Source organism: Dama dama, chromosome 8, assembly GCF_033118175.1.
Source record: "Dama dama isolate Ldn47 chromosome 8, ASM3311817v1, whole genome shotgun sequence".
Classification (NCBI taxonomy): domain Eukaryota; kingdom Metazoa; phylum Chordata; class Mammalia; order Artiodactyla; family Cervidae; genus Dama; species Dama dama.
The window spans coordinates 49087301-49113912 of record NC_083688.1 but is presented as its reverse complement, the minus strand read 5'-3'; the positions used below and the strand labels follow the sequence as shown (position 1 = coordinate 49113912).

At 38.2% G+C, this 26612-nt stretch overlaps 1 protein-coding gene across 1 annotated transcript in view; it reads right to left on the bottom strand.

Moving 5' to 3' along the window:
• Positions 1-26612, bottom strand: part of HECW2 (HECT, C2 and WW domain containing E3 ubiquitin protein ligase 2) — a 417314-nt gene that overhangs the window by 232223 nt on the left and 158479 nt on the right. Inside the window, exon 2 of the mRNA XM_061149100.1 lies at positions 9348-9674. Within this exon, the coding sequence (XP_061005083.1) occupies positions 9348-9639 (292 nt within the window). The 5' untranslated portion in view covers positions 9640-9674. The remainder of the gene's footprint in view (positions 1-9347; positions 9675-26612) is intronic.

The following is a 26612-nucleotide window of genomic DNA, read 5'->3' as shown; positions in this document are numbered from 1 at the left end:
CCACAAGGAGGTATCACCTCATACCTGTCAGAACTATCATCAAAAAAACAAAAATGCTGGTGAGGATGCAGAGAAAAAGGAACCCTCCTACACTATTGGTAGGAATGTAAACTGGTCCAGCCACTAGGGAAAACATTATGGTGGTTCCTCAAAAAACTAAAAATAGAACTACCCTATGATCCAGCAGTTCCACTCCTGAGTATATAAACACTAATTTAAAAAGATATCTGCACCTCAGTGTTCATAGCAGTATGTTCTACAATAGTCACAAACAAATACTCTTAAATGTATTTGGTAGCTACTCTGGAAACTAAATACCTAATGCATAAATTATTCCACTTGATTGAATTTCAGATTAAATTGCAGTTTTTCTATTGCCTTGGAAATCATGCTGGTTTAGAACCTACATAATACTCAAATTAATATACTGCATTATTTAACAGTCATGTTTTAGGTGCTTTGTATAATCCCCAGAGCTCAAGCTCAAAAGAATGGATTTTGTTTTCTGTAAGTAGAAGTAACCCAGTATGTCACTTTAATCTGAAAATCCCTTCTTCTGGACTCAGTGGCTAAATTCATACTGCTGCTTTAAACTGCCAAGAAAATGGTTTCATTATTATTAACAATAGCCAACATAAGGATGATAGTTTACAATCAGTAAGCTCTTACAAAGAGCCCAGGCACTTTGCTAAGAATATTATATGCATTATCTCATTTAATTCTCATGATACTGGTATTTTTCTTCATCCTTTTTTTTTTTTTTTTTAAGATGAGGAACCTGAGGTTTAAAAACATTACACAATTCTCCCAAGCTAGTAAGTAGACTTGAATTTACTAGTCTGACTGCAGAGCCTGTGCTCTGAACCACTGATAACCTCAGAATTTCTCAAAGTGTGCTGCATGTGACAATCCTGGGTGGGCAGCCCACAGACAAAAGTTATTTATTAACAGTTAATGCACGTTAGAAAGAAAACCAGCTAACACAACAAATCTTTCCCAGACCCTGTGGCTTAGAACAACAAGGTCAGGGTAAATAACCAGTTCATTTTCTTTAATCAGACGGTTTAAGGAAAAGGATAAATAGTACAAATGGCAATCCAATACTGTGAAAATCAAGAAAGTAATAATTAAGGAAATAACTAAAGGTTGAAAAACACTGGACTATATTTTTCAGCACACAAGAAGAAAACTGAAGACTGGTTCACAGGACACTTAAGCCCCAGTCTTGACTGCCCCTAACTACCAGCATGGTTTCACCATTATGGACCTTAGTTTTTCTTATCTATGAAACATGAGCTTAAACTTTGGGATCTTAGAGCTCAAAAATACATGATTCTAATGCCTTGGATCATTAGTGAAATTTTATTGAAAGAGAAGACTCTTGAGAGTCCCTTGGACTGCAAGGAGATCAAATCAGTCAATCCAAATCAACCCTGAATATTCATTTGAAGGACTGATACTGAAGCTGAAGCTCCAATACTTTGGCAACCTGATGCGAAAAGCCAACTCACTGGCAAAGACTCTGATGTTGGGAAAGATTGAGGACAAGAGATGGGGTGACAGAGGATGAGACAGTTGGATGACATCACCAACTCAACAGACATGAGTTTAATTAAATTCCAGGAGATAGCGAAGGACAGAAAAGCCTGGCGTGCTGCAGTTCATGGGGTCACAGAGAGCAGGACACAATTTAGCAAGTGAACAACAGTCTTTAGAGATGCAATCAGCATAGATGCTGAGAGGTATACTCAGAGGATGGTCCAGACAATGTTGGTAAATTATCTTTTTGTTGCTGATCCATGACAAGAGAAGAAGCTGATCCAGAATGTGAAATACCTATGTCAGTAAGCCCATTATTTAGTTTAGATGATTTTTTACAGCAAGATCTTTTCAATGAAGGAAGCTTCCACATTGATTTACATTCTACAGAAAGTTTCTTACTGAGTCACAGATCAGTAACAAACAGTTCAATCCATGTGCCTGAAGTGGCCTGAACATGAGAAAAAGCAAATAAAGCTTCTTGAAGTGTTTTTCTTTTGAAGAATCCGAAAAACAAGCACAAGATAAAAGGTTAAAGGGAATTTAACAGTGAACCTGAAACAAATTTAATATTTTCTGCCTCTCTTTAAAAAGTGTCCATTTAATGTTTCATGGAAAGCTGTGTATGCTGATTGCCCAAGAGTTCTTACACAATAAAAGCATTTGGCTCTTTTTATTTGGAGAGTTTAGGAGGAGGCAATGAGTAGCACTAATAAATTTGTGAGGGGTCAATTCTAATTTTGGAGACAATAAACTATAAATATAGTGATTTCTGGAAGCTATCTGCAAGGTATTAATGGCTATAATTCAGATTCAGGGCTATAGGTACATTGTGATCACCTCTGGAAATCTTAGGGTGTACATGAGACTTTCTGGAGGGAGAAAACATAATTAGCTTCCGTTTTAAGAACAATGTTCACAAGGTTTCCCCAGATAGTGTTTTGACATTTTCAACTTTTTGTCTCTGTATTCCCAATAGGATCTCTACATTGCCCAAACTGTCTAAAGAAAGATTCTTATTTCTGATCCAGAAGGACATGGTTTCCCTCCAGATTAGTAGTGCTAAAAGTCATTTGGAGCAAACTGAACAGTGCAAAACATTAGCAATTAGCTAAACAAAAACAAATCACACTTCTAGGTAGGAAGAAAATGTAAGCCAAGAGAAACAACAATCAAAAGGCACATTGTGCCAATAAGCCACACCTCACCAGCCCTATATTCCACCCAAATCCTTCCCCTTTGGGACTTATTTCTATAGAGACCATCTCTCAGTTCCACAAATAAAACTAGATGTTGCTAGGAAACAATCCGGCTTCTCAGGACACAGCTGAAAAGGAGTGGCTGCTTCCTACTAAGAGGTATAGAAACCTGAAGCTACTCCTGCTCTATGTGCTTTTACGAAACTTACTTCACAGAGCCCAAGAGAGAACATATTATGCATATCTTTTAGTGATGACAGCCTTAAATTCAGGATGTAACTAAGACAGACGCCAACATTCATTTCCCATCCTAGCCCTGCATTCATTCTTTACTTTCAGGTCTTCTCTAAATTCATCATCTACCCTATCTCCCTTTAACAGGGGCCAAGAAAACTGTTTTGCATATTTTCAAATTACTAAATACTCATTTGAAAGATTTTTCCCATCATATCATTGATTCTATTAAACTTTTGAAAATTTCCACATGGGTTGGAGTTACTGTTTTGAAAATTTTATGTCAAATTTTTGTTACTTCTTTTGAAAACAACCGAGTGGTTTTTAACCTATATTGAAACAGCCCAAACCATCTCTGAAGCAGTAACTACAGAAGTAGCCCACTCACTCTTCATCCTGCCTTTGACGGCAGTTGTGTTCCTCTTTTTTGCTTTCTCATCTTAACAGCCATCCCAGCGGCTCAGTTAGGAATGACTGCTGGCACAAGAAAGGCTCACGACTGATGACTGAAACACAGGTGAAGATTTTTTCTTTAGAGTGCCAGTCCAAGCTCTTTATTTCTCCTCTGTAATCCTTGGCTTTTAATCTTCTTGACTGATAACTTATGGTGGTTACATGTATATAACAAGTCAAGACATCACATCCTTTCACCAGAGTCCCAAGTACAAGAGAAAGTGGGGGTTAAAGACTGTCTTCCTGAGGCTCTGGCTTCTCCTTGGAAAAGGAAGTTGCCCCAAAGTCTTCCCTTCACACATCACCGGCCAGAACCGGGCCACATGTGCACTCCTAGACTACTCACTACTTGGACTGCCACGTCAGTTCAGACCCTTCTTAAGTCTGGAGAGGGCCTACCTGCCCTGAAATCAAGGGCTTTCTGCCCACCTCCTAGACCCATAACAAAGCAGGGATCAGGAAATGGCTCAGTGAAAGACCACAGCGCTGCCACCCTCCTGTACCACACGGGATGGCCAAGTGTCACAGAAGTGAGGCCGTCTCCAGTAGTCCTACTGGACTACTCTAAAGTAGTCTAGAGGTCAAAATAACCCATCTAGAATGAGATGGACCAGCCCCAGGAGAGAAAGGGCTATCTCTCCTTAAATCAAGGCCTCTTACTCTCACTTTGAGGTCCCAGATAAGTCAATCTTTCTATTAAACACAGCTGTGGTTCTGCGACTATATAAATGACCCATGCTTAATGTTTCAGATGTTGGTACCTTTGCCTTTTAAAGTCATTTACTGTGGAAGACATGTTAAAAACCAACAGTGTGTCTGAAAATACCACATATCTCATTCCACCTACACGATACTTCTATTCCTGAATGCTTGTCTCTGTGTTCATCCATCCTCTTAAGAGGTCTGAGGGCACTAACTCCTCACACCTCTTCCATGCTAGGGATCTAAAACTATTTGAAAATATACTAAGAAGGAGACAAACATATGGGACTCAAACTATCATTTATTATTTATTCAGAGTTTCTGGAAACAGCTAGATGGGGAAATTAAGTAGAACCTCTTACCGCCGATCCTAAATCAAAAGTAGGGGAGAAACTTCTGCTCCAGGCCATATTGTAGCAATTAGTTCCAGACTTGTCTTCCCAATGAAAGGACTGTAAAACTAGTAGGCAGTTATTTTATGACACTGCACAATGGACTAAAATCCCAGACAGAAGGGAAACTTATAAGGTGACTCCATGACCATCCTGATCCTATCCGGGGAACAATTTCCTGAGTATAGCACAGGGAGCTAGAGTTCACGACAGCTCTAATGAGCTAACGAGGCAGCAGGGCTTCCCTGGTGGCTCAGAGACTAAAGCGTCTGCCTCCAACGTGGGAGACCCAGGTTCGATCCCTGGGTCGGGAAGATCCCCTGGAGAAGGAAATTGCAACCCCCTCCAGTATTCTTGCCTGGAGAATCCCATGGATGGAGGAGCCTGGTAGGCTACAGTCCATGGGGTCGCAAAGAGTTGGACACGACTGAGCAACCTCACTTCACTTCAAGGAGGCAGCAATCAAAGTTTGGGTCAACTGAAGTGGCTAGAATCTGCAGGCAAGGCCCTGCAGGGCTGAGAGTGCAGTGGAGTTAAAGTAGTCAAGCAGTTCTGGAGAACACTGGAATTACAGCCCAGCCAGAGAGAATGGTTAACGTTCCAGGCATCTGGCTAAGACATCAGAAATGGCATTACTTAGGAATAAGCACAAAGTCCTAGAGTAAAGCCCACAATAGACCTACTCTAACAAAACCCCAAATCAAGTCCTAACAAAATCCATAAAGGAGCCTAAACCTGAAGACTGAATCCCATCAAGTTAGAAGAGCTGGATAACTATATAAGGTTTTCCACAGATACATTCTAACCAAGTGTTAAATCATACCTAGTAAGTTCAGGGAAATAAATCATCCAACCAGAATAAAAATTAACATTAAAAGTATGCCACAGAACTCAGAGTTTCTACAATAGAGAATCCTCAATATCCACTGTAAAGTGAAAAAATGCAAAGAAACAGAAAAATGGGACTCACAGTCAACAGAAAAACAGACAATAAAAAAGACCCTTAGACAAGCTCCCCTCTAAGATTGGATATAGCAGAGAATTTAAAGCAGATGTATTCAAATCAATTCAAATAGCTGAAAAAAGATATGACCCGATAGAGTTAAGATATATCAGACTCTCATAGAGAAATTAAAACTATAAAAAGAGAAATGCATAGTCTATCAATGAAAAGTCAAATAACTGAAATTTTTAAATCCACTGAACAGGCCTAACAGGAGAATGAAGAAAAACAAAAAGAAAAGTTGGCAAACTTGGTTGAATCCGAATACTAAAGAGATTAAAGAAAAATTAACCAGAGCCTCAGAACCTTAAAGAACAACATGTAACATATGTGTAACTGAAGTCTCAGAAAAAAAAGTTCTCAGAAAAAAGAAAAAAATGTCCAAAGAATTAATGACCAAACTTTTCACAATTTTCATTAAAAACATTTACTTAAAAAGCTTAAAGAAACCCAACCAATATAAATAAAAAGAAAATCACACCTAGGTACATTATAGACAAACAGATGAAAACCAAGATAAAGAAAAAAATATTGAAAGTAGCCAAAGGGTAAAAAAGAGACACATTACATAGAGAGAAGCAAACTATCATGATGATATGTGAGAAAGACACAGAGAAAACTTGAAATTAACTAAAGAAGAATAGCACTTCTCAAGAGATTTATTTGCCAAAATATTTTCCTAGCTATATATTTGGGCTAATTCTCGATTTAGACCTCTGATCTATACTCTAAAAAGTGAAATAAATACAAGAACACTAAGATTTTGTGACTTTGGTCACTTGGGAATAAGATAAACTTGGCTCTCCTTTCCTTAGTTCCTTCTCAGTTAAATATAGATAAGGAAATAAAACAAGAGGGATGCAGAAACAGAAAGAGTGGCGGAAAAACCATAAAGTAAGAGGAATCATTGTCCTAAGTGATTCTAGCCTCTTAGATTAAAGTGTTGTTGTTGTTTACACTGTCTTAAGTGATTCTAGCATCTTACAGATTATTGTTGTGGTTGTTTAGTTGCTAAATCGTCTATTTCTTTTGCAACCCCATGGACTGCAGCCATCAGGCTCTTCTGTCCATGGGATTTCCCAGGCAAGAATACTGGAGTGGGTTGCTTTTCCTTCTCCAGAAGATCATCCTGACCCAGGGATCAAACCCACTTCTCCTGCTTTGGCAAGCAGACTCTTAACCACTAAGCCACCAGGGGAGCCCACAAATTAAGATATTCACACACGAGAAAATAAAGTTGCATCCCAAAAAATGTCACATAAAAAAAATCACCTAAGAAAACACAATATGCTATTTGTAGCTTCATATTAAGCATTACAAAATCTTAAGTGAGGAAAAAAAACAAAAAGGAAAAATATGAGAAAAGTGAAAATAAGAATGCTTCATAAAATCCAAAAGGGCAAAATTATATCAAAACTACAGGAGTTACCTCTAAAGTCACATCAAAACTGCAATACTCTTTTGTGAACAGAATAGATCTTAGATATAAACATATAATTTTATTTTTTTTCCCATTTATTTTTATTAGTTGGAGGCTAATTACTTTACAATATTGTAGTGGTTTTTGTCATACATTGACATGAATCAGCCATGGATTTACATGTATTCCCCATCCCAATCCCCCCTCCCACCTTCCTATCCACCCAATCCCTCTGGGTCTTCCCAGTGCACCGGGCCCGAGCACTTGTCTCATGCATCCAACACACAGAAATCCCTTGCATTCCTACACACTAACAATGAGAAAACAGAAAGAGAAATTAAGGAAACAATGCCATTCACCATTGCAACAAAAAGAATAAAATACTTAGGAGTATATCTACCTAAAGAAACAAAAGACCTGTACAGTGAAAACTATAAAACACTGATGAAAGAAATCAAAGAGGACACAAACAGATGGAGAAACATACCGTGTTCATGGATTGGAAGAATCAATATTGTCAAAATGGCTATACTACCTAAAGCAATCTATAGATTCAATGCAATCCCTATCAAGCTACCAACGGTATTCTTCACAGAATTAGAACAAATAATTTCACAGTTTGTATGGAAATACAAAAAACCTCGGATAGCCAAAGTAATCTTGAGAAAGAAGAATGGAACTGGAGGAATCAACCTGCCCAACTTCAGACTATACTACAAAGCCACAGTCATCAAGACAGTGTGGTACTGGCACAAAGACAGAAATATAGATCAATGGAACAGAATAGAAAGCCCAGAGATAAATCCATGAACTTATGGACACCTTATCTTCGACAAAGGAGGCAAGGATATACAATGGAAAAAAGACAATCTCTTTAACAAATGGTGCTGGGAAAACTGGTCAACCACTTGTAAAAGAACGAAACTAGAACACTTTCTAACACCATACACAAAAATAAACTCAAAATGGATTAAAGATCTAAATGTAAGACCAGAAACTATAAAACTCCTAAACATATAATTTTAAAATCATGTATCTCCCTCACTATAAACATATATTTAAACACACCAGGGGAAAATGCAGAGCTCTGAAGACTTTTCCTCCCCTTTCTTTTTGTCATAAGAGGAAATAGAAAAATTAAAATTCATTGAATTTTTGTTTCCATTTCTTGCTATCTAGCATGATTCAGCATTAAAATTTACATAAGTAAATACAAATCAATTTTATTTTCATCAATATAAAATTGTCCAGAGAAACAAATGCAATGGGTTTAACATTTTAATGAAATTTCAGCAAGGATATTACTTTGCCTCAACTAGGGTTTCTCAACAGTGTGCTGACATGTGAGGATAGATAAGTCTTTGTTGTGAGTGGGTGTCCTCTGCATTGTAGGATGTTTGGCAGCATCACTGATCTCCCATTTCCCCTATCCAGTTCTGCCAAACAAAAACATCGCCAAACACTACCAAATGTCCCGTAGAGGAAGTAGGCAAATTGCCCCTGGTAGAGTGCATAGACTAGTTTTTCCCACCCTACTCCCACTCTATTCACACACACACACACACACACACACACACACACACACACAAAGTGCGTGGCTTATAATCTACATTGAAAGGAACAATGCCTTCTGATAAGACATCTGTTGTTAATTTTTTTTTTTAAAGAACTCCCTTCATTCAGTAATAAAGTTCTCCAACTTTGGGGAATGTTAAGATTTTCTTACTAGATTTGATTTAGATTTCTTTATGACTGGTTAGTAGGTTTTACTTTTGCTTTCAACTCAAGTAACAGATACTATATTTTCTGGGACACGCTTATTCATCATGCACTCACCTATGAAAAAAGATACAAATAAGCTAAACAGGGTTGGGGCACTTTTATTAAAACAAATAGCAACCTATTTCTAAGTTATTTGTTAGAGAACTACGACACTTTCTTCACCGAATTGATCTAGGACACATCAAGGAATTTTGAAATAAAAAGATACCTTAGACTGCAAGTTATTCTTAATGTAATTCAACCTTCTGAAAATACAGAACATTTTTTTATATCAGTTATCTAAATCCAAACATCTTTTTCATTGGTTTAAAAATACTAATAAATGTTTATAGCCACCTCTTTCCAAAATGCAGCTAATGATCAAGGGTAAAGTGAAGTTTTAAAAAGAAAATACTGCAGGTTCTGACATTTAATTAGGGTAGAAATTAACCACAGAATTCATACCAGCAAAGGTATTTATAATTGTTGATTCCCCTACCTCAAAGAAGAAGAAAAAATTCCCAGGATATGGCTTTTTTAATTTATGTATGTGAATTTCTTCCCAGGAGAAAACACAAAATAGTATAATGTCAGAGCAAAATATATGTGCTAAGTCACAAGCAAGTCCAGTTCACTTGACTCACCTATGTGATACAGTCCAATCCAATCACTGGGATCCACCTCCTCTTTAATGTCCCAGAAGATGATGAGGTTCTGGGCTTGCCCCAGCGTGTACTCATACATGCTGGCCGTCAAGCTGGAGCGGCTCTCAGAGGTCACCAGATCTGTGTCACTGTTGGCCCGCTGTAGGGTCATATTCTCAGTCATGGAGCTCTGGGCAGCCAGGCTCTGGAGGTTCTCTGGACTCAGGGTGTACCGCATCTGAGGATTTCGACGCCTTACAAAAAGCAGGTGCTCCCGGGCTGAGCTAGCCATCCCGTCTGCCTCTCTGAGGTTGACTTCCTACAAAGCTGTAGAGACAAACACGTACAAAGCATTAGCACTACAATGCAAGGAATTACATTTAAGCTTCACAGCCAATGACTTTGTGTTTGTTAAAGCCTAACCCATGCAACAATCTGCTGTCAAAATAAAACGTACTGCTCTACATTATCTGTCAACTGATGATGTCAGAAACAACTCCCATAGACTGAGGTCACATGATGGCAAAGGTCATCAAACACCTGTGGCCTCACTTTCACGACTGGTCACAGTATCCTCATAGCAATTAAGAAGGGGCTTTCCCTACCATCCCTTCTATGTCTATCCTTCCTCCTTCAAAAATAGCATCCTCCTCTCCTTCACCCAACTCACATAGTTATTTGTTGATGCAACTAAATTTTCAAATAGCAGGACAGAAAATTCTGACCCATGTTAAACAGAGTTGAAACACACCAGTGAGGACAAGTTCATGTACTCAAAATTCCTTCTCATAGGAATAAAACCCACCAAATCCTTCTTCAGGAATTTGCCCAAATGTTACCTCCTCACTTACATGGAGCTGACCATCCCATTTAAAACTGCAACATCCAAGCATGTCCCACCCTTCCTTCCTTGCTCTACTTTTCTCAAAAGCAATTACTATGATCTGATGTACCACAGAGTACCATGCACTTATTTGGTTCTTGTGTATTTTCCCCTACAAGAAGGCAAGCTTGGGGAAAGAATAGTCTCCTCAATAAAAGGTGATTGGAAAAACTGGGCAACTATGTGAAAAGAATGCAACTGGACCACTGCCTTGCACCATACACAAAAAAAAGCAACTAAAAATGGATTAAAAACTTGAAGACCTGAAGCCATAAAACTCCTAGAGGAAAACACACACCAAAATTTCTTTCACATAAATCATTGCAATATTTTTTGGGTTCTGTTTCCTAAGGCAAAGGAAACAAACGCAAAAGTAAATAAATGGTATCTAACTAAACTTAAAAGTTTTGGCACAGTAAAGTAAACCACTGACAAAACAAAAGGACAACCTACTTAATGGAAGAAAATGTTTGTAAATGGTGTGACTGACAAGGAGCTGAATATGAGGAGATGACACATCCTGATAAGGAGCTCAACAAACGATAAGCAGCCAACATATACAAAGAGCTCATGCAACTCACTATCAAAGAAAACAAACAACCCTACTAAAATATAGGCAGAAGATCCGAATAGACATTCTTCCAAAGAACAGGCACAAGAAAAAATGCTCAAAATTTCTAATCATCAGGGAAATGCAAATCAAAACCACAATGAGATATCCCCTCATATCTGTCAGAATGGCTTACCATCAAAAACCAAACAAATAACAAATGTTGGCTAGGACGTGGAAAAAAGGAAACTCTCCTGCACTGTTGGAGGAAATGCAAATCACTACAGCCATTATGGAAAACCATATGGAGATTTTTTCAAAATATTAAAAATAGAACTACCATATGATATAGCAAGGAGATCAAATCAGTCAATCTTAAGGAAGATCAACCCTGAATATTCACTGGAAGGACTGATGCCAAAGCTAAAGTTCCAGTATTTTGGTCATCTAATGTGAACAGACAACTCATCAGAAAAGTCCCTGATGCTGGGAAAGATTGAGGGCAGAAGGAGAACAGGGCATCAAAGGGTGAGATGGCTGGACAGCATCACCGATGCAATGAACATAAACTTGGGCAAATTCAGGGAGATGTTGAGGGACAGGGACGCCTGGCTTGCTGCAGTCCATGGGGTCAACAAGACTTGAACATGCCTGGGCAACTGAACAACAACAACAACGATACAGCAATTCCACTTCTGTGTCCAAAAGAAATGAAAACAGGATCTAAAAGAGACTTCTACACACCCATGTTCATTGCCGCGTTATTTGTGATGGCCAAAATATGTAGACAACCTCAGTGTCATTTAACAAACAAATGGATAAAGAAGATGCAATATTAATGTATGTATGCAATACATACAATGGAATATTATCCAGCTGGGAGAAAGAAGAAAATCCTGCTGTTTAGAACAACATAGCTGAACACTGAAGCATCAGGCTAAATGAAATAAGTCAGAGAAAGAAATGTATTATCTCACTTATACGTGGAATCTAATTTGAAAAGAAAAGTCAAACACCTAGAAACAAACCAAAAAAGTGGTTACCGTGGGCTGCAAGATGGGAATAACGGGGAGGTTGGTAAAGGCTACAAACGCTCAATTTTCAGATGAATAAGGTTTGAGGAGCTAAAGTGAATGATGAATGACTACAGTTAATAACACCATATTATATAATTGAAATTTGCTAAGAGAGCAGAATTTAAATGTACTTATCAAAAAAAATAATAAATGAGGTGATGAAGGTGTTCATTAACTGGATGGTGGGAATCCTTTCACAATGTACATGAATATCAAATCATCATGATGTAAACATTAAATATCTTACAACTGTATTATCAATTATACCTCAATAAAGCTGAGAATTTAAAAAAAGAAAAAGAATGTAAGCTTCACAAATTCATCTGTTTGCCCACTGCTTCATCCCCAGCGTTTCCAACAGTGCCTAGTAAACAGTTCAGTTCAGTCGCTCAGTTGTGTCCGACTCTTTGCAACCCCATGGACTGCAGCATACTAGGCTTCCCCCTCCAGCACCAACTCCTAGACCTTGCTCAAACTCATGTCCATCAAGCTGGTGATGTCATCCAATCATCTTATCCTCTGTCATCCCCTTCTCCTCCTGCCTTCAATTTTTCCCAACATCAGGATCTTTTCCAGTGAGTCAGTTCGTCGCATCAGGCGGCCACAGTATTAGAGCTTCAGTTTCAGCATCAGCCCTTCCAATGAATATTCAGGACTGACTTCCTTTAGGATGGGCTGGTTGGATCTCCTTGCAGTCCAAGGGACTCTCAAGAGTCTTCTCCAACACCACAGTTCAAAAGCATCAATTATTTGGCACTCAGCTTTCTTCATAGTCCAACTCTCATATCCATACATGACCACTGGAAAAGCCATAGCTTTGACTAGATAGAACTTTGTTGGCAAAGTAGTGTCTCTGCTTTTTAATATGCTGTCTAAGTTGGTCATAGCTTTTCTTCCAAGCAAGCATCTTTTAATTTCATGGCTGCAGTCACCATCTGCAGTGATTTTGGGGCCCAGGAAAATAAAGTTTGTCACTGCTTCCATTGTTTCCCCATCTATTTGCCATGAAGTGATGAGACCGGATGCTATGATCTTCATTTTTGAATGGTGAGTTTTAAGCCAGTTTTTTCACTCTCCTTTTTTACTTTCATCAAAAGGCTCTTTAGTTTCTCTTTGCTTTCTGCCATAAGGGTGTTTTCATCTGCATATCTGAGGTTACTGATATTTCTCCAGGTAATCTTGATTCCAGTTTATGCTTCATCCAGCCCAGCATTTCACATGAGGTACTCTGCATATACGTTAAATAAGTAGCAATACAATATACAGCCTTGACGTACTCCTTTCCCAATTTGTACCAGTACGTAGTACAAAGTAGGTATCAATAAATGTTGAATAAGCAGATCAGTGACCAGTGAGCATCCTTCTCCAAGATACCCGTTAAGTTCCTAGGAGACACTCCTTACTATCTCCAAGATACTCATGACTTAACACCTTGAGTCCCTTTTCTGGGCCTGCCCATAGCCACCCCTGATTTCTAGCTGGTCCACAATATTTCTACCATCTAGATCATGATAAGTTATTTCCTTTGGCTCCCATCTAAAAGAACAAAGCCTTTCCTGTCTGAACTTAGATTCAGCCCCCTGCTGGCTCACTTTGAGTCTAGTCACAGATACCCAGTTTCTTCTCCATTGCCAGACTCTAACAGAGATTCTTTCCAAGACCTCTGAACTTTATTCAAAAAAACGAAGATCATGGCATCTGGTCCTGTGACTTCATGGCACGTAGATGGGGAAACAATGGAAACAGTGACAGACTTTATTTTCTTGGGCTCCAATATCACTGCAGATGGTGACTGTAGCCATGAAATTATGTATGGCTCTATGTAGAGCCATAGGCTCTACACAGCTCTCTTCTTCACTACCTCTTTCATGACTACTACATTCATCAACAGGTTTATGGATTTAACACTTACTCTGCATCCCCAGCACGTGCTGGCCTCTTCAACATATTACATCTTTTCAAAAGACCACTCCTATAAGGTGTTCTAGAATGTCAACAAGAACTTCCATTAAAAATAAAGTAATCCTGAGTTCAATGTTTACATTATTAACTAATAATCTTGGATACCTGGGCCAAGGGAAGAAAAGAGAAGGGTTCCCTAATTTCTCCCATCCCCTCATCCATTTTCACAAACACTTGGGTGAAGGGGAAAATTCTGCCACTGCCAAGGTCACAGTACTTGCAAATATATTTACTCAATTAATTTCTGTGATAAAGTTGATCTCACACTTTTAGCACTATACTTGAATTTAAAAAATCACTGGGATTGGTGGGCGAGATGTCCTGTGTAAAAAGGACAGAAATAAAGTGAACAGAGAAACTAATACTCCTCTTCATAAATTTAAATTAATACTCCTCTTCATTAATTTAAACTAATACTCCTCTTCACAAATTTAGCGCTTGCTTTCTGATGCAGTATATAGTAACTCTGACATCATATAACCCATAACTGTTACACAACTTCAAATCCATGAAGCCTAAAATTCAGGCCAACCTCTAATGTGAGGTTTCATGAAATTTTCATTTTAGTGAATTTCAACAGGCCATTCTTTGTCTGTGAACCCAGAGTGAGTTCGGCACCACATCAGCTTCAACAAGCACCATAAATAATTAACTCCTAACACACTGTAGTCAAATAGAAAATGCAGGCTGTACGTAACTAAGCGATTTCCCTGTAAGAAAGAGGCCAGAATCTTTACTGCTTTAAGCCACAACAAAAAACACCTGAAAATTACACCTGAAAAAAGGGGGGAAAAGGGATGTATACGAAAACTATGTTATTTTTTAATGACCTCTATTTAATCAGAGAGATAGGTAAAACACAATGGAAAAAAGAATAAGTTCCAAACTCTGATTATGGGTTTCAGTCATCTCTCTATTATTAAGTTGCTCTGTCATCTTGAAAAATTTACTTTAACTCTCTGTGCTTACATCTTCCCATCAGTACAACAGAGACATAATAACACCTGGTTCCAACATAGAATTTTGGAGAAAACTAAATGAATCAGTACAGGTAGAACATTTAGAACAGTGCCTGGCATATAAGTGCTCAATTATCTTTAACTATTAATATTAATAATGTTAGTGACTACATTCTACTTTAATTATACCAAGAAGTACTGATTTTAATACTCCCTTGATCCCCACAATTACTGGGAGAGTAGATTATCAGCACCCTCAATTATTCACAGCATAGTCCCAAAAACAGAAAGAAAAAAAAGAGCCTTGTAGTCAATGAGGAAAAGCTATCCTGAAGCCCAAGTCTTAGCCCTATAGCAATGGCCTGACAAGGGCCACTCTCTGGTCCTCCAGCCAGAGATAAAGGTTGAAATTTTATTTTCTCATCATTATTGGGTTCATTCATTTATTCACACATTCAACAAACTTTTATTGAGTACCTCCCTTGTGAAAGGCATTAAAGATAAAACAGAGGAAAAGATCAAGTCCCCACCTTGAGCAGTTTCATTTTTACAAAGAGAGAAAACAAGAGACAGGTCAAAAGAAAATGAATAAATAACATTTATTTTTAGTGGAAAAGCAAAAATAAGCTAGAAATGTGTGAATTTGCTAGCCTAACTGAACTCTGGAAAAAAAAAAAAAAAGAATGAAGCATCTATGACTGGCATAAAACTATAGAGTATACCAAACAGTAAAGAGAGTAAGGTTTCCTTTCAAATTCTTCCTTTTCTTTCCCTAAGGCATGTAACACGGCCCTTACTCTTCAAGAACTTTGAGAGGAAAAATCGAATAATTCACAAATGAAAGAATTCAACCTGATATTAATGACACTTCATGTACATGTACAATTTGTCCCCCAAGTATGCGACAGAGCTAGTAAATGCTCATGGGGCATCAGGAAGTGACAGTAATAGAATATTTATAAAATATTTTACAGTTTTCAAAACATTTTCACTTCTATCATCTCAAGTGAGACCCCAAAATAATATGAATTAAGTTTGAAAAATGCTATCATCTCTGTTTTCAGATGAGAAAACTGAAGATCAGCAAGACAAAAGATTGGCTGAAGGAGATCTGAGGTAAGTCTTAAAGGATCAGAGGAAAAGAAGAAATGTATGAAAAGCATTCATACATCCTAACTGCAAAGATGGTTATGGAGAAGCAAGCAAGGAAGAAGATATGAGAGGGAAGAAACAAAATGAAAAACAGAGGTTCTGCAGACGTTTGTGTCTCTTCTGCTGTCTCGCATAAAGGATTATCATTACCAGCTTTCTAAATTCCATATATAGGTATTAGTATAATGTATTGGCGTTTTTCTTTCTGACTTACTTCACTCTGTATAATAGGCTCCAGTTTCATCTACCTCATTAGAACTGGTTCAAATGAATTCTTTTTAATGGCTGAGTAATATTCCATGGTGTATATGTACCACAGCTTCCTTATCTATTTCTCTGCTGATGGGCATCTAGGTTGCTTCCATGTCCTGGCTATTATAAACAGTGCTGTGATGAACATTGGGGTGCACGTGTCTCTTTCAGATCTGGCTTCCTCGGTGTGTATGCCCAGGAGTGGGATTGCTGGGTCATATGGCAGTTCTATTTCCAGTTTTTTAAGGAATCTCCACACTGTTCTCCATATTGGTTGTACTAGTTTGCATTCCCACCAACAGTGTAAGAGGGTTCCCTTTTCTCCGCACCCTCTCCAGCATTTATTGTTTGTAGAGTTTTGGATAGCAGCCATTCTGACTGGCATGAGATGGTACCTCATCATGGTTTTGATTTGCATTTCTCTGATAAAGAGTGATGTTAAGCATCTTTTCATGTGTTTGTTAGCCATCTGTATGTCTTCTTTGGAGAAATGTCTGTTTAGTTCTTTGGCCCATTTTTTGATTGGGTTGTATATTTTTCTGGAATTGAGCTGCAGGAGTTACTTGTATATTTTTGAGATTAATTCTTTGTCAGTTGCTTGGTTGCTATTATTTTCTCCCATTCTGAAGGCTGTCTTTTCACCTTGCTTATAGTTTCCTTCACTATGCAAAAGCTTTTAAGTTTAATTAGGCCCTGTTTGCTTATATTTGCTTTTATTCCCATTACTCTGGGAGGTGGGTCATAGAGGATCCTGCTGTGATATATGTCAGAGAGTGTTTTGCCTATGTTTTCCTTCAGGAGTTTTATAGTTTCTGGTCTTACATTTAGATCTTTAAGAAATATACCATGTTCATGGATTGGTTGAAGCAATATAGTGAAAATGAGTATACTACCCAAAGCAAACTATAGATTCAATGCAATCCCTATCAAGTGACCAACGGTATTTTGCACAGAACTAGAAAAATAATTTCACAATTTGTATGGAAATATGAAAAACCTCGAATAGCCAAAGCAATCTTGAGAAAGAAGAATGGAACTGGAGGAATCAATGTGCCTGACTTCAAGCTATACTGCAAAGCTACAGTCATCAAGACAATATGGTACTGGCACAAAGACAGAAATATAGATCAATGGAACAGAATAGAAAGCCCAGAGATAAATGCACACACCTATGGACACCTTATCTTTGACAAAGGAGGCAAGAATATACAATGGAGAAAAGACAATCTCTTTAACAAATGGTGCTGGGAAAACTGGTCAACCACTTGTAAAAGAATGAAACTAGAACACTTTCTAACACCATACACAGAAATATATTTACATTTTGAATTCTAAAAGGAACTCAACCACAGCTCTTAAGGAATTGTTTCTATTTAAAAACAAAGTTAATTCCAACTTCCAACCACCCACTTTAAAGGAACTTTTAGAGCCAGCAGTTTCAAGCCAGTTGCTGCGTGTAGTGTGATGTGAGATAAGGGAGAGAAAAGAAGATCAGAAAAAACCTGGGCAAAGAATGTGAAGTAATATACTTGGAACCTCACCAGTGAGCAGGGAGCCATTCCAGGATCTTAAGCAGAAGAATCAAAATATGAAATTTAAGCATGAGAAAGTTAATCTGAAAGCTTATAAAGGACTGATTTTAAGAGGAAGAAAACAGAGATGAGGAAAACAGTTAAAAGCTAACTGATTAGTTAAGACATCTAGCACTGAGTGTTAAGAATAGATTTCATTAAGAAAAGAATTCAGTTCATTTTACAGCAATATTTCAAAGTAATAACACAGTAAATCAGAAGTATTTCAAAGAGCGAGCCCCAAAACTTTGTAACATATTAGATATACGGGATAAAAGTGAGGGAGCAAATTAAGACTCAATTCTGGATTTTCAATCTAACTGAAAACAGAATCCCAGAGGCATTGATGAGGCCGAGAAAATCAATACTACTAAAATAAAAGCAATACATCTCAGTAACTGTGTCCCAAAGACTCTCGTGAAGGTGGGCCTGGGTTGCTAGTTATTATGAGGCCAGGGACAAAACAAACACTCAAATGCAAGTTTCTGCTTAGTAATGGTCTTAGAATTTATTAGTTACAATTAACTATGCCAATATATCTCTAAAGGAATCAGCTCAGTGTTTAAAAACCTCACTCAGATGTTTTACTCTACATAACTTGGATTAGTGGAAAAGAAATAAAATAAAAATGCTGAGATTACAATGAGGCTAATCACTGTAATCATTACCAAACCTGCATTGGAAAACTTCATTTTTCCCTTATAATAAAAGTAGTGTATTTTTTAAGAGTTCATGTCTCCGTAATAAACAAGATCAAATACCATGTAGAAATAAATTTGCAAAGTTGCATAAAAATTTTAAAAATTAAACTACTCTACAGTTAAAATTTTAGTTTATAACTACCACATTTCAATGCAATCTTCTCTTATGGGAAAAAAAGTGTTACTCAAACAACAGGTAACAACTGCTTCATATTTTCTGTTGATATCTAAGAATTCTTCACTGGTGTCTTGGTTTCATGCCTATGTTTTTTGCAATAAGAAAGACAAATGTTCTTTGGACTGTCATCCATGAAAAACTTTACTAGATAAAGCTAATGATAAGGGAAACTGATTAGTAGTCACCATATTTATTCAAAAGACAGCTGGTCCTTTAAAGCTTCTTAGATAATCCACCCCACTGTGTCCCATTCCCAAAGGACACAATTTAACATGATATAACACTCCGGGGGGGGGGGGGGTGGTGGGGAAACACCCTCCTCTTCTAATTATGATTAGGTCTGCAATAGGTTTCTCTCTCGCATTAACAGACATCTGCTTAAACAACAATCAAAAACAAAATCACCTTTATTCCAGAGGTCGAGAGAGTTATAATTACTACACAAATTGCAAAACGCCTTAGTATATACAATTTCATTTCCAAAAGCAGCAGATTTTGTTTAGAAGATAAAGACAGCAGCAGATGACAAATACACTAAACAAGTGTTTTCATTTGAAATGTTTGTTAAAGAATCTGGAGGTCAATTTATTAAACTTCACCTGAACAGCAAACACTGAAAATATTCATTATGAAAAGATTTTTACAGACTGGAAATGCAACCTCAGATTTTAATTTCTTAGGCTGAAAAAAAATAATAATAATGACTAACATCTCTGTTAACCCTTCAAATTCCTTCAAATACACCACATGCTTATGCATACACAACACATATACATATATTATATACTTCAAATTCTATTTGTGTTTTACTATATAAATGAGGAAAACAAAGTGGGGTGAATTATATTTATGTCAAGAGACACTAAAGAAAATATAATGTGTCTGCAATAAGCACAGATGTGAGAGGTCTGGGAAGAGAAAACAGTAAGCCATTAGACCCCAAAAGGCAAGGTGTCACCTGACATGAAGAAGTGAAAGTCGCTCAGTCATGTCTGACTTTTTGCAACTCCATGGACTATATAGTCCATGGAATTCTCCAGGCTAGAATACTGGAGTGGGGAGCCGTTCCCTTCTCCAGGGGATCTTCCCAACCCAGGGATCAAACCCAGGTCTCCTGCATTGCAGGCAGATTATTTACCAGCTGAGTCACCAGGGAAGCCGGAGATGAAGAAAGTTATCACCAAATTCTCAACTAAGACCCCTCCCCAGTGGCTGTTCACAGTGCCTACTTGCTAAGAGAAAGGATATTCATTATTCATTGCTTATCATACATAAACCCATACATAACCCAATGCTAGCTTACTCATCAAGGATGTGCTAAGAAAATGATTGAGAACAGAAAAAAACCCTCCTATACAGCCTACCAATAAATGATTTCAGGGCATTCAACAGAGAGCTTGGGCTGACTGAAGCTGTCCCTCACGTCCTCTTTTCAGGTGTTAAAGTGTCAGTTCAGTTCAGTCCAGTTCAGTCGCTCAGTCGTGTCTGACTCTTTGCGACCCCATGAACCGCAGCACGCCAGGCCTCCCTGTCCATCACCAACTCCCGGAGCCTATCCAAACTCATGTCCATTGAGTCAATGATGCCATCCAACCATCTCATCCTCTGTCGTCCCCTTCTCCTCCTGCCCTCAAACTTTCCCAGCATCAGGGTCTTTTCCAATGAAACAGCTCTTTGCATCATGTGACCAAAGTACTGGAGTTTCAGCTTCACCATCAGTCCTTCCAATGAACACCCAGGACTGATCTCCTTTAGGATGGACTGGTTGGATCTCCTTGCAGTCCAAGGGACTCTCGAGAGTATTCTCCAACACCACAGTTCAAAAGCAGCAACTCTTCGGCGCTCAGCTTTCTTTATAGTCCAACTCTCACATTCATACATGACCACTGGAAAAACCATAGCCTTGACCAGACGGACCTTTGTTGGCAAAGTAATGTCTCTGCTTTTTAATATGCTGTCCAGGTTGGTCATAAGTTTACTTCCAAGGAGCAAGCATCTTTTAATTTCATGGCTGCAATCACCATCTGCAGTGATTTTGGAGCTCAAAAAAATAAAGTCAGCCACTGTTTCCACTGTTTCCCCATCTATTTGCCATGAAGTGATGGGTTCAGATGCCATGATCTTAGTTTTCTGAATGTTGAGCGTTAAGCGAACTTTTTCACTCTTCTCTTTCACTTTCATCAAGAGGCTCTTCAGTTCTTCTTCACTTTTGGCCATAAGGGTGGTGTCATCTGCATATCTGAGGTTATTGATATTTCTCCCGGCAATCTTGATTCCAGCTTGTGTTCCTTCCAGCCCAGCGTTTCTCATGATGTACTCTGCATATGAGTTAAATAAGTAGGATGACAATATACAGCCTTGATGTACTCCTTCTCCTATTTGGAACCAGTCGGTTGCTCCATGTCCAGTTCTAACTGTTCCTTCCTGACCCTGCATACAGGTTTCTCAAGAGGCAGGTCAGGTGGTCTCTTTCAGAGACCTGTCTCTTTCAGAATTGTCCACAGTTTATTGTGATCCACATAGTCAAAAGCTTTGGCATAGTCAATAAAGCAGAAATAGATGTTTTTTCTGGAACTCTCTTGCTTTTTCAATGATCAAACGGATGTTGGCAATTTGATCTCTGGTTCTTCTGCTTTTTCTAAAACCAACTTGAACATCTGGAAATTCACGGTTCACATATCGCTGAAGCCTGGCTTGGAGAATTTTGAGCATTACTTTACTAGTATGTGAGATGAGTGCAATTGTGCGGTAGTTTGAGAATTCTTTGGCATTGCCTTTCTTTGGGATTGGAATGAAAACTGACCTTTTCCAGTCCTGTGGCCACTGCTGAGTTTTCCAAATTTGCTGACATATTGAGTACAGCACTTTCACAGCATCATCTTTTAGGATTTGAAATAGCTCAAGTGGAATTCCATCACCTCCACTAGCTTTGTTTGTAGTAATGCTTCCTAAGCCCCACTTGACTTCACACTCCAGGATGTCTGGCTCTAGGTGAGTGATCACACCATCGTATTTAACTGGGTCATGAAGAATCAGGAAATGCAATTTTTCCTCCAGGCTGCTGCCCTTTAGAAAAAGGCTCTTCTCCCCACAATTTTAGCAAATATGTTATGATCCAAATGTAATAATAGCCAACCTATAAAACTGGGAAAGGGGTAGATAAAAACAGACATAATTTTAAGTTCTAAAAGTTGTTAATTTTAAAGACTGAGTCCAACAGAGCTTTCAAGCTGTTGATTTAGTATTAAACCACTGGATATGCAGCCAGAGAAGTAAGAGAAAATAATTAAGATTTGGTTTAACTGTTTTGAGATTAACTACAAATACTCTATACTCCACAGGTACTTTCTTCCATTCCCATTGCCACAACAGCCCTAAGTCAAATTCACATCAGACCAGATCTAGGCCATCATTTCTTTCTGTAAAGTTTTTAATGACTTTAGCATATTTTTTATTTATTTATTTTTATTTTCTCATCACACTACTTGGTCTGTGAGATCTCAGTACCCTAATCAGGGAATAACCTCACATCCTCTGCAACGGAAGCATGGGATCTTAACCACTGGACGACCAGGGAAGTCCTGGCCATCACTTCTTAAAAGACCTCTCCACCTTAAAAAACTGAAAATAGAACTGCCATATGACCCAGCAATCCCACTCCTGGGCATACACACCGAGGAAACCAGATCTGAAAGAGACACGTGCACCCCAATGTTCATCGCAGCACTGTTTATAATAGCCAGGACATGGAAGCAACTTAGATACCCATCAGCAGACGAATGGATAAGGAAGCTGTGGTACATATACACCATGGAATATTACTCAGCCATTAAAAACAATTCATTTGAATCAGTTCTAATGAGATGGATGAAACTGGAGCCCATTATACAGAGTGAAGTAAGCCAGAAAGATAAAGACCAATACAGTATACTAACACATATATATGGAATTTTAAAAGATGGTAATGATAACCCTATATGCAAAACAGAAAAAGAGACACAGATGTACAGAACAGACTTTTGGACTCTGTGGGAGAAGGTGAGGGTGGGATGTTCTGAGAGAACCGCATTGAAACAAGTATACTATCAAGGGTGAAACAGATCACCAGCCCAGGTTGGATGCATGAGACAAGTGCTCAGGGCTGGTGCACTGGGAAGACCCAGAGGGATGGGATGGGGAGGGAGGCGGGAGGGGGGGTCGGGATGGGGAACTCATGTAAATCCATGGCTGATTCATGTCAATGTATGGCAAAAACCACTACAATATTGTAAAGTAATTAGCCCCCAACTAATAAAAATAAATGGAAAAAATAAAATAAAATAAATAAAAGACCTCTCCAATGCTTGTATTTTCCCCCAGACAATCCATCTAGTCTCTCCCCATAGCACTCTTTCAGTGACAATACTCCCAATCAAGTAAAACACATAATTAAAGGGTTACAAGAGAAGTGAAAAAGGGGCAGGAGTGGGACCAGGTTTAGGCAGGGTGAGTGGACAGGCTTCTCACAGGTAGTGACAATTAAACTGATTAAGCTGAGACCTGAGGTTAGCAGGCCATTGCATAGTGCAGGTGAGAGGTGAGAACAGCATGGATTTGAGTGGTGTTTCTGGGGGTTCACGGTGGAGAAGGGAAGGTGGTTTTTAGTGGATTTCTTTATACTACTATAAACAAACGCAAAGCTCTTTACAAAGTTCCTCCATAGAAGGGTAACTGTCTGTTCCTCATGAAAATGCTTACAGCGTGCGCAGTACTGCTCACGCCATCCCCTCCACCTCCTGCACTACTCCATCCTCAAGGCCTTAGGACCACTTTCATCTTGAAGAACAGAGACAGAGGCAGCATTCCTACTACTGAATTCCAGCAGTCTTTGTATACCATGCGTATCACATGTACTTCACAATGCCTCAGAATCCAATCATAAATATTCATGTCTTGCCAGATTTTGAGGACATGTCTTGCCATGTCTTTGAGGACAAATTACTCTTTCTCTTACATGCTATATCCTGTATAAAATAATAATTTTCACAAATATTTTTCAAATACATGAACAGAGTTGACTCCTACTAATAAGAAAATAAGAATATGAAATTATTAAACAACACTATGAATAAATGTTGAATTTTCTTTAGATTTAGCCAGAATAGCCATCCAAAAAGACTAATACTGTATATTATCAACTATATGTGGAATCTAAACAATGAACCAAATTATTAAAACAAAATAAACTCACAGATATAGAGGACAAACTAGTGGCAATCAGTGGAGAGAGGGAAGTGGGGAGTGGCAAGATATACGTAGGGGACTGAGACACAAACTATTATGTATAAAATACATAAGCTTTAAGAATACATTTTACAGTAAAAGGAAATACAGCCATTGTATTGTAATAACTTTAAGTGTTATATAGCCTATAAAAATATTGAACCACTATGTTATATACCTAAAACTAACATAATATTGTAAATCATCTATTACTTCAGTTAAAAATAAAATAATAATTAATAAAATACCAATACCCAAGATTTCCATGGTATATAGAATGATCTGGAAGAATCAAAAACTTAAATGAATATGTAGTATGTGGATGATAAATAGTTGTATTCTATATCATGACCCTGCTTATTGACACCAAGCTTAATTTTGATTCAAGTATTAAGATAAAAACTGTTTTGAAACTGTTCCCAAAAGGACTACCTACATTTTCATAGCACTATAGTCTCCAATGTTTTTTGACAAAGAAAAAAATCCTTTCTACCTAGGTAATCTATCCAGTCACACACTATTAAGAAACTGAAGAAGAATGCAAAAATTTCACAAAACAAAAAACTTAAGACTTTTTTATATGAGTCTCCATTCATTTAAAATTGATCCCTGCCACTTATATTTCTTTCAGTTGGTCCCTCACTGAAATTCAGATGTTCCAACAATAAATTGATGCAAAGAAAAACTGCATGAACTGATAAAAGACTCAGAATTTCATAAAAGTCAATTAAAGTGATTTTGAAGAACTAGAATCATATGTTAACCACTGATAATGAAGGGTCTGGCAAAGTTAGAATAGTTGATAACTGAAGGAGAAAATTTTAAGTGCAATTTGAATGTCATAAGATTAAAAAGAGGCCACGGGAAGGCTGATAGCAGCCTGGCACAGTTCTTATAATATGACTTTTATGATTGGTTCAGTCAGTCAGTTCAGTCGCTCAGGCGTTCCTGACTCTTTAAAACACCATGAACTCCAGCACATGAGACTTCCCTGTCCATCACCAACTCCCGGAGCTTGCTCAAACTCATGGCCATTGAATTGGTGATGCCATCCAACCATCTCATCCGAAGTCACTGCTTCTCCTTCTGCCTTCAATCTTTCCCAGCATCAGGGTCTTTTCCAGTGAGTCAGTTCTTTGCATCAGGTGACCAAAGTAATGGAGCTTCAGCTTCACCATCAGTCCTTCCATCGAATATCTAGGACTGATTTCCTTTAGGATGGACTGGTTTAATCTCCTTGCAGTCCAAGGGACTCTCAAGAGTCCTCTCCAATACCACAGTTCAAAAGCATCAGTTCTTCAGCACTCAGCTTTCTTTATAGTCCAAATCTCACATCCATACATGACTACTGGAAAAACCATAGCCTTGACTAGATGGACCTTTGGGGGCAAAGCAGTGTCTCTGCTTTTTCATATGCTGTCTAGGTTGGTCATAGCTTTTCTTCCAAGGAGCAAGCATCTTCTAATTTCACGGCTTCAGTCACCATCTGCAGTGATTTTGGAGCCCAAAAAATAAAGTCTGTCACTGTTTCCATTGTTTCCCCATCTATTTGCCATGAAGTGACGAGATCAGATGCCATGATCTTAATTTTCAGAATGTTGAGTTTTAAGCCAACTTTTTCACTCTCCTCTTTCACTTTCATCAAGAGGTTGACAAATATCATATTATATATTATACAATTTTTTTTGAAAAAATTAACTCCCCCAACCCTCTAAAAATATCAACACTTCACTTTTCCTTTTTTCACTCTAGTAAGTAGGCCATTTCTGTGATTATAGAAAAAGCTATATTGGTTCATGTTGGATCATAGAAAAAGCAAGACAATACCAGAAAAACATCTATTTGTGCTTTATTAATTACACCAAAGCCTTTGACTGTGTAGATCACAACAAACTATGGAAAATTCTTAAACAGATGGGAATGCCAGACCACCTGACCTACCACCTGAGAAATCTCTATGCAGGTCAAGGAGCAACAGTTAGAATCGGACATGGAACAACAGACTGTTTCCAAATTGGGAAAGGAGTACATCAAGGCTGTATATTGTCACCCTGTTTATTTAACTTCTACTCAGAGTACATCATGCAAAATGCTGGGCTGGATAAAGCAATAGCTGGAGTCAAGATTGCTGGGAGAAATATCAAAAACCTCAGACATGCAGATGACACCACCCTTATGGCACAAAGTGAAGAGGAACTAAACAGTCTCTTGATGAAAGTGAAAGAGGAGAGTGAAAACGCTGGCTTAAAACTCAACATTCAAAAAACTAAGACCATGGCATCTGGTCCCATCGCTTCAAGGCAAATAGATGGGGAAACAATGGAAACAGTGACAGACTTTATAAATGGGCTCCAAAATCACTGCAGATGGTGACTGCAGCCATGAAATTAAAAGACACTCCTTGGAAGAAAAACTATGACCAACCTAGGCAGCATAAGAGAAAGCAGAGACATTATTTTGTCAACAAAGGTCCATCTAGTCAAGGCTATGGTTTTTCCAGTAGTCATGTGTGGATGTGAGAGTTGGACTATAAAGAAAGCTGAGTGCCAAAGAATTGATGCTTTTGAATTGTGGTGTTGGAGAGGACTCTTGAGAGTCTCTTGGACTGCAAGGAGATCCAACCAGTCCATCCTAAAGGAGATCAGTCCTGAATATTCATTGGAAGGACTGATGCTGAAGCTGAAACTCCAATACTTTGGCCACCTGATGTGAACAGCTG